Genomic DNA, 9789 nt, shown 5'->3' with positions numbered 1-9789 from the left:
TGATGATGATGATGATGATGATGATGGTGATGATGATAATGAAGATTATGATGAAGATAACGATGGTGGTGATAATGATGATGATGGTGATGATGATGATGATGTGATGATGATGATGATGATGATGATGATGATGATGATGATGCTGATGATGATTATGATGATGATGACTATGATGATGATGATAAAGAAGAAAACCCTGTCAACAGGTTATGGTGATGTTTTTGTTTTTAAGGGTTTTATGGCGCTTGCAACACATTTAGGTCATATCAGCGCCAGTAAAAGGGACAAAAATTGGAAAGTAAAAACATTCTAGACTTACAATTAAAAGGACTTGAGGAAATAGTAAGACAGAGGGGAAATGGTTCAGATAGGGAACTGATGTAGATTCCAAGAGCACAATATCAGTGTACTTAGTTTGAGATCACCTAAAATTCTTACCCAGACACAAGCACAAGATCCCACTAAGAGGAATACACTCAAATGTTTACAAATCATATGTTAAAAAATAAATAAACAACAGTACATAACAGAGAGATGTTTTACAAGGAAAAAAATATCATCTCCCAAATCTATAACTATACATTCCACTGTTTCCCTACCAGCCTAGGACCCCGGCCAGGATAAGAACAAAACTTAGGTAATCTCATTCCAAGACGAAGACAGAACGCAATTGGAAAACAGATACAGGGATAGAAGACACAGCAAGTACCTCCTTGCCCACTATGGGATATCCAGAACCCCATCCAGTGGTGATGGTGTAAAATTATGAGTAAAGCGCCTTTTCTAAGGGCTAAACATTACGCTGGATATAGCCGCGTTCAATGCCACCACCTACAGATTACAAGTTTCATTCCACTAACCAAAATTCTGCACAGACACAATAAATCAATTTTACCATATTATATAATCATTTCTCAATCCTAATGTTCTCGTTGAATTTACTTACCACAAGCATTTCCTTTGTAAATCTTGTTGAAATCCTTACACTGACATCCACAGTTTGTGGTCTGTGTTGCATCCAATGGACACCTTGTGGGACAAACTAAAAGAAAGAAATGTGGAAATGATGTTGATTATTTATTGGCCATCAAATGGTTGTCTAAAATTTATTATTAAGTTCGAGAGACAGAATAGTTGAGCATTTTGCCAAAACTCAAATTACCAATTTAAACAATGGAAACATATGAAATGCTACAGACACTCTGTTTCTTCAATCCTTTAACTCTCCCCTTGCGTGATACCCTTTGGATAGGACATGAGTCTGTAGCAAAGTACTTAACGCCAGACCTAACATACCCACCAATCCAGTTACTGCTGGGTGGACAAGGAGAGGGAGGATAACAACTTCACCCAGGATCAATATCAGTTCCTTTGTTTCATGCGAATGCTCTACCAAGGAAGCAATCAGAACTCTCCTCAACCAGTTACATATACCAAAATTAAAACCTCATTTGTTACACCATTGCGTATTAATGACTACTTTTGAGGGATAAAAGCTTCAAAGAAATATAATACACAGCTTAAACCTATTGATATTGATAATATAATAATAATAATTAAACATATTGATAATTTATCAATTCCATTGTACCAGTCTAAATTACTTACCACAAGCATTTCCTCTGTAAATCTTGTTGACATCCTTACATTGACATCCACAGTTTGCGGTCTGTGTCGCGTCCAATGGGCAACTTGCGGGACAAACTAAAAAAAATATGTTTAATGTTGGTAACTATGTTGGCTATAGTTGGTTATTTAAAATTTATTATGAAGCTTAATAGCCAGAATAATCGTACATTTTATTGAAACTCAAAATACCAATAACGATTTCCTATTTGGCCAAAAAACCCCGAATCTTAGCTGAGTGGTGATGAGTTACTGCGCAGGTAATGTTTGGACAGTGGTTGGCTGGGTCAAGCTGACCGGCTGAGCGGTAGCCGTGACTGAGTATGATATGCATTAATTGCATATGTTCTCATCATCATTCCTTCATCAATGTTACATTTATATTTTAAAAAATCCCAACATGTTGGAGATAAATCATGTTCCTCTCTCTGTTGTATCTCTCTGAAGGATTTATGAGTTGTGGAAAAGTTTATATTTATTGTTTAAAGCACATGGTGCAAAGTGAGTTTTTTAGAACCTATCGTATTGCAAAAGATTGTAGTACCAAGGAAAGACAACCCTACTGCTCAAACACCCACAACAAGGAAGAGAGCAAAATTGATTGTCAGCTAAGACATGGCATTGCTGGCCTTTCTACAACATCCCACACAACACATTGCAGAATTAAAACGCCTTCCTGTTACAACCAGACGTGACATTGGTAGTAAGGTTGGAATAAATGACAAGGCTATAATGTCAACAGAGACTGCCTTGACAATGAAGGAGACTGTAGGTCTCACATGGAGTCAAATAAGGGTCCAGAGAAGATTCTTGAAAAAATATGGCTTTTCATTGTCCATGAATGGTCAAATAGGTGTCATGGTAAACATATTGTCTCAAAATTTGTAAAAGTAAAACAGACACTGTTTTTTTATGAATGGACAACCTGATAATCAGGTCTATGGGTTCGTGCATAATGTCACTGGTTACCTGATCAACATGTGGGAACAACGACCAATTGACTTGGCATGATAGTGCCATACCTAAGAAAGAAATCTGCGTAAAGGTGGGAGCCGATCATGGAAAAGGAAGCTTTAAAGTTTGCATGGCAGTTGTTAATCCATACAAACCCAATTCAAGTTCCAATACACACTTGCATTGTATGGCAAAAGTCAAAGACAAGCACGACAACTTAAAGATTTTCATGACAGACACACAGAATAAGATAACACAAATGGAACAAGTTGAATCGGAGGGAAGAAAAATCGTGGTGTTCCTTTATGGAGATTTTCTCAGTAAGGCGTACGGGTTGTCTAGGCCACAAGGTACACATCCATGTCTGTGGTGTCTGACAACTAAAAAAGGTATGCAGCAAGTAAGGGATTTTAGAGTAAATGCACCACGCACATTAGATTTGTTGAGAGAGGATCATGACAAATTTATGAATCAAGGACACGGAGAGAAAAAACACAATACAACAATTGCATCCATGACCCATTATTCGATGTAGAATTTAACTAAATCAGCCCACCATATCTCCACATCTTACTTGGCATTACACTAAAACATCACCGTCTTTTGGAATGTGCTGCTGATGAACTTGCCAACAATGTACACAATAGCAACCAACTACATCAAACATACAATCTTCGCAATTATGGAGGTAAATGGATTAAATTTTTGGAAGGATGTGCTATTTTCGACGATGAGTGGAGTAACAGACTTACAATGGCACAGGAAAAGCTTGACACTTTACAACACATACCTTTAACACCCACAGCTGGTCCTGTATGCTCACAACTAGACACAGTGCTTGACAAACATGCAATCACACCACAAGCATATCACAGTCTCTCCTTCACAGGCAATCACTGTAACAAATATCTAAAGCCTGATGTTTTCCATGACATAACAATTTCAATCATTTCAACACCTCGCGAGTGGACAAACGATCCATTCATTGTGGATAAAGCTGATGAAATCAAAGTAAGATTTGACTCGCTTAATCCTGCATATGGTATATGGTACACAGCGCCCTGTCACACATAAATCCTATCTCACACACACCCATTACAGGCATCAAAGACAACATTGACAATTACATGAAGACATACAGACATTATTATAAAAATGCAATAATACCAAAGCAGCAAATTTGTGAGTATCACTGCCTTCCCTTCATAAAACAATATTAGGTTGGACTTGGATTAATGGGGGGAAAGAGTTGTGAGTTAATTCATTCCACTATTCATAAACTCGAGAAGAGGCAGCTGGCATGTGACACAAGAAAAGGAAAATAAAAACTATCCTGGGATCCCATCTTCTCCAAGTCTCTCCACGTTCACATATAAACATTCTTTGAGTCAGACTGAAGAAAGTAATGGAATCTGTACCATCAGATAACTAGAGTGTACTATAACTTTACCAGTGTGTAATACCACTGAACTTAGTACTGCACATTCTACTACTGGTGCTAGTGGTCGTTGGAGAGAGTTATCATTATACTACTAGCATTGTCTGGATAAATCCTTATCACAACATGGGGCAGTGCCAGATAGCAACTTAACTGGCCAAGAGCTAATGAAATACAGACACTAAGCTTATTTAGAGGTCAAAACTATGAAATTTTCAGGGTGAGTTGCTAGTAGTTATGTGTGTTATGTGCCAAAATCTTATAGAGATTGAAGTTTAGGATTTTTTGCAATTTCCCGTTTTAAGGGCTATATATACTTGGAAATATAATCAAAATAGAGCATATGATTATAATGCTCATTTATTATAATGATACCATGGCAACATAAACATTATATGTCCATAATGGGGAATAATTATTTATTAACATGCAGTCATCAAAAAAAAGTAGCATAATTCCAATTTATTACGAATTATTATAAAACAGCCTTTTTAGTGCATCTACAGCTCTATCAGGCTTCTCGATCACCATGGGTTGAAAGGTAGTTTGAACCTGTGACCTCACTCAGGTCAATGTACAGACTCCTCCACTAAAGTATAACCTATATTATGCAATCGTGCAAAAAGAATGGAAACATATGACATGCTACAGACACTCTGTTTCTTCAAGCCTTTGAAGAATATTATTTACTATCATTATCTAATTGTTGGTTTACGACCCTCTTCGTAAATTAAAGGTCAGAGCTGGGGTTTAAACAGCTTTGTATAACATGACAGGGACATTTGCAATTGTTTGCTACCATTTGGAAAAGGTCCCAGTCAGATATATCTACTTTGAAGACGATAGCGATGATGATGATGATGATGATGATGATGATGATGATGATGATGATGATGATGATGATGATGATGATGATGATGATGATGAAAAAAAACGAATATTCTGTCAACTGGAAATTGCTGAAAAAATTATGGGTAAAGAGCCTTCTCTAACGGGTTAACTTTGCGCTGTACATGGCCTCGTTCAAACCAAGCACCTACAGATCACAAGTTTCATTCCACTAACCACAACGCTACCGATTTTAATAAATTGGTATAATCATTTCTCAATTTCAATGTTCTTGTTGAATTTACTTACCACACGCATTTCCTCTGTAAATCTTGTTGACATCCTTACACTGACATCCACAATTTGAGGTCTGTGTCGCGCCAAATGGACAACTTGTGGGACAAACTAAAAAAAATATTTTGATGTGGTAAACGATTTTGGTTATCTATTGATTACTTTTATTATTATGCTTGATAGCCAGAGTAATTCAACATTTTATTAATTCCAATATAAAGAATTGAAACATATGACATTCTACATACATTCTGTTTCTTCAAGCCTTTAAAGAAAAAATAATTACATGCATTATTTACTTATCTGTTCCCGACCATCTTTCATAAATGACAGGGGCAGTTGTGATTGTTTGCTAAAATTTGGAAAGGATCCTAGTCAGATATATCTAATTTGAAGACGATAGAGATGATGAGTATGATGATGATGAGGAAAAAGAATATCCTGTCAACTGGGTATAGAGAAACAATTATGAGTAAACAGCCTTGTCTAAGGGCTTAACTTTGAGCTGTCCATATCTTGTTCAAACCAAGCACCTACAAATTACAAATTTCATTCCTCTAACCACAATGCTGCACAGATGCAATATAGTAATTAATTCTACCATATTGGTATAATCATGTTTCAATTCCAATGTCCTCGTTTAATATACATACCACAAACATTTCCTCTGTAAATCTTGTTGAAATCCTTACACTGACATCCACAGTTTGCGGTCTGTGTTGCGTCCACTGGACAATTTGTGGTACACACTAAAATAAACAATTATGGAAAAAGACGTTGGTTATTTAGTGGCCATGTATTGGTTATCTAAAATTCATTATTATGCTGGATAGCCAGAATAGTTGAGCATTTTGCTGAAACTCAAACTACCAATTAAAACAATGGAAACGCATGAAATGCTATAAACAATCTCTTACTTCAAGCCTTTAACTCTCCCCATTCGTGCTACACTTTGGATAGGACATAAGTCTACCACCAAGTACTTAACACCAGACCTAACAGAGCCAGCTATCCAGTTATTGCTGGGTGGACAAGGAGGGGGGGGATAACGACTTCACCCGGGATCAATATCGGTCCCTTTGCGTGTCAAGTCAGTGCTCTACAAAGAGAGCAATCAGATCCTTCTTCAACCAGTTACATATACCAAAAATTCAAACCTCACTTATCACACCATTGCATATTAATGACTACTTTTGACGGATAACAGTTTCCACAAAATATAGTAAAGCAGCTTAAACATATTGATATTGACTTGACTTACCACAAGCATTTCCTCTGTAAATCTTGTTGGAATCCTTACATTGGCAGCCACAGTTTTCGGTCTGTGTCGCGTCCAATGGACAACTTGTGGGACAAACTATATATTTTTAAAATGTGAAAAATTATGTTGGTCATGGATTGGTTATTTACAATCTATTATTATGGTTGATAGTCAAAATAATTACATTTTTATTTAAAATAAAAAATACTAATATAAAGAATGGTAACATATGACATGCTACAGGCACCCTGTTTCATATAAAATAAAATTCCCTTTATTCACCCGAATAGGGGAAATTTGTCTTTAGGGTCTATTCCAAGAGAAGACTGGAATAACCCAGGTCTCAGCCGCACTGCAGCGCCGCAAATTGAGCTATGGCAAGGTGACTTGTTCAAGGCCACACAGCGCAGCGTCAAGTGATCAAACTCATTACCTTTTGGGTACTAAGCAAAGACCGTAACGCTGAGCCACGCTGCCCCGTCAAGCTTTTAAAGAAAAATATTTACATGCATTGTCTAATAGTTGGTTCCCGGCCATCTTTTGTAAATTTAAGTGCCATTAAGCACACAGAGCTGGGGTTTACTTACTCACTTACTTATCCAAATCAGCGACCACCTGAGCTCTAGCCCTTCGGTCTTGTGTCATGACATAGAAATTAGACGTCTTTTGTAGTTGTTCCAGGTGACTATACAGTGTGTGGCTGATGTCTGGATTTGATGGGAGAAATGAGCATCTCAGGTCTTCAGCAATTTATTTCCTTTGTATACAGATCCATCTTTGTAAACATATATGTATCCAGTTGTCTGGGTATTCTTGTATTGTCTTCATCGCTAATGTTTGTATATCTGACTTGTTTTTATTTCCTGTTGTTTCCTCTACGAGGTTAGCCTTTATTTTTGAAAATTTTGGTCGATGTATAGAGGTGTTTGGCTGATAAAAATTGATTTTTCTATTTTCTGGGAGGTTTTGTCTTTCATTCAATTTGTTAGCAATGTGCAGCAGGTATGTTTGTATTTCACATGCTGCTGTGAGTGACGATCTCAGAGCAATCTTGGGTTTAAACCGCTTTCAGTAACGTGACTGGCACAGACGATTGTTTGCTACCATTTGGATAGGATCATAGTCTATCTCAAAGTACATTTTGCCAAATCTAACAGACCAAGCTACACAATCACTGCTGTGTGGACATCGGGGTGTGAGAGGTGGGCAGAAAAATTCTCGCCTCTCCTTGGGATCGATCTTAGTCCCTTTGCATGTGAAAAGGGTGCTCAACTGACGAAGCAACCAATTACATAAAACAGAATTACTTCATATATGTCTACTTCACATTTTCAACTTAACACCATCATTTGGTTTATAAAAATGCTAGATCATTTCAATATGTCACCATAAGTAGCATACCACATTGGTTATTTCTCATGACACGTCCATTGTTACACTGACAGGTACATTGTGGAGTAAGATTGGAATATACTGGACACACCAGTGTACAAGGCCTGGGGTCACATTGGCATGTCTGAAGATTTCTGTCTTCGTTGGGACCGCAATGCAATGTCTGTCTGCAGACTAGAAAAAAACAAACAAACGATTTTTAAATGATAAAGTCATAAACATTTGCTTTTTGCTTATTGTATAAACCTAAGAGATTATCCTAAGCTGTTACCTATTAAATGGCAATGTTGAATTTGAAAAATACTTGAAATGAAAAAGAATCAGATTTTGTTAGACCAAATTATTTAATCAGCTGTAAAATATTGTTAGATGTATCTACTTTTAAGAAGATAGAGATGATGATGCGTTGTACATAACCTCGTTAAAACCCAGACCTACAGATCACAAGTTCCATTCCATTAACCACAATGCTGCACATATACAATAAAGCAATTTTATCATATTGCTATGAACATTTGTCAATTCTAATTTCCTCGTTTAATTTACTTACCACAGGCATTTCCTCTGTAAATCTTGTTGCCGTCATTGCATTGACATCCACAGTTTGCAGTCTGTGTCGCGTCCAATGGACAATTTGTGGGACAAACTAAAAAAATAAATGTAATGTGGAAAATGAAGTTGGTTATCGGTCTTGACAGCCAGAATAATTCAACATTTTATTGAAACTCAAAATACCAATGTTAAGAAGGGATATATGATGATATGCTACAGACACTCTGTTTCTTCAAGCCTTTGAAGAAAAATATTGACATGCATTATCTAATTGTTGGTTTACGACCATCTTCGGTAAATTAAAGAGCCATTAAGTGCACAGAAAGGGAATTAAAGAGCTTGTAAGGCATGGCATGGACATTTGTGATTGTTTGCTACCATTTAGACAGGATTCCAGTCAGATATATCTATTTCGACGATGATAGTGATGATGATGATGGTGATTACGACGATGACGACGACGACGACGACGATGGTGATGATGATGATGATGATGATGTGGATGATGATAATGATGAGGTAAAAGGAGAATATCCTGTCAAGTGGAAATTGCTGAAAAAATTAAGAATAAAAAACTTTCTCTAACGGCTAAACTTTGCACCGTACATAGCCTCATTCAAACCAAGCAACATCAGATCACAAGTTTCATTCCACTAACCACAGCACTGCACATACAATATAACAATTTTAATACATTGGTATAATCATTTCTCAATTCCAATGTTCTCGTTGAATTTACTTACCACACGCATTTCCTCTGTAAATCTTGTTGACATCCTTACATTGACATCCACAGTTTGTGGTCTGTGTCGTGTCAACTGGACAACTTGTGGGACAAACTAAAATAAATTTTTAATATGAAAAATGATGTAGGTTCTTGATTTTTTATTTAAAATTTATTATTATGCTTGATAGCTAGTATAATTCCACATTTTATTAATTCCAATATAAAGAATTGAAATATATGACATGCTGCATACATTCTGCTTCTTCAAGCCTTTGAAGAAAATATTTACACGCATTATCTACTTGTCTGTTCCCGACCATCTTTTGTAAATTAAAGAGTCATTAAGCGCATCGAGCAGGGGTTTAAACCGCTTTCTATAACATGACAGGGGCAATTGTGACTGTTTGTTAAAATTTGGAAAGGATCCTAGTCAGATATATCTAATTTGAAGACGATAGAGGTGATGATGATGATGATGATGATGATGATTATTATGATGATGATGATGATGATGATGATGATGATGATGATGATGATGATGATGATGGGAGGTAAAAAAGAATATCCTGTCAACTAGGAATAGATAAAAAAATATGAGTTGAGAGCCTTTTCTAAGGGCTTAATTTGCGCTGTACATTGCCTTGATCAAACCAAGCACCTACAAATTACAAGTTTCATTCCACTAACCACAACGCTGCAAAGATGCAATATAGT

General features: G+C 36.6%; 1 protein-coding gene across 2 annotated transcripts in view; it reads right to left on the bottom strand.

Annotated features, from left to right (window-relative positions):
* Positions 1-9789, bottom strand: part of LOC144968703 (uncharacterized) — a 91097-nt gene that overhangs the window by 36371 nt on the left and 44937 nt on the right. For both annotated transcript variants that reach the window (XM_078907308.1, XM_078907306.1), the window contains 8 exons: positions 9092-9187; positions 8347-8442; positions 7806-7970; positions 6405-6500; positions 5797-5892; positions 5159-5254; positions 1612-1707; positions 950-1045 (listed from right to left, as the gene is read on the bottom strand). In XM_078907308.1, the coding sequence (XP_078763434.1) occupies positions 950-1045; positions 1612-1707; positions 5159-5254; positions 5797-5892; positions 6405-6500; positions 7806-7970; positions 8347-8442; positions 9092-9187 (837 nt within the window). The remainder of the gene's footprint in view (positions 1-949; positions 1046-1611; positions 1708-5158; positions 5255-5796; positions 5893-6404; positions 6501-7805; positions 7971-8346; positions 8443-9091; positions 9188-9789) is intronic.

The sequence above is a fragment of the Berghia stephanieae genome, chromosome 3, assembly GCF_034508935.2.
Source record: "Berghia stephanieae isolate SIO BIC M18660-M18661 chromosome 3, UCSD_Bste_1.3, whole genome shotgun sequence".
Lineage (NCBI taxonomy): Eukaryota > Metazoa > Mollusca > Gastropoda > Nudibranchia > Aeolidiidae > Berghia > Berghia stephanieae.
Note: the sequence above shows the minus strand (reverse complement) of the source record. Positions and strands in the feature narration are given on the sequence as shown.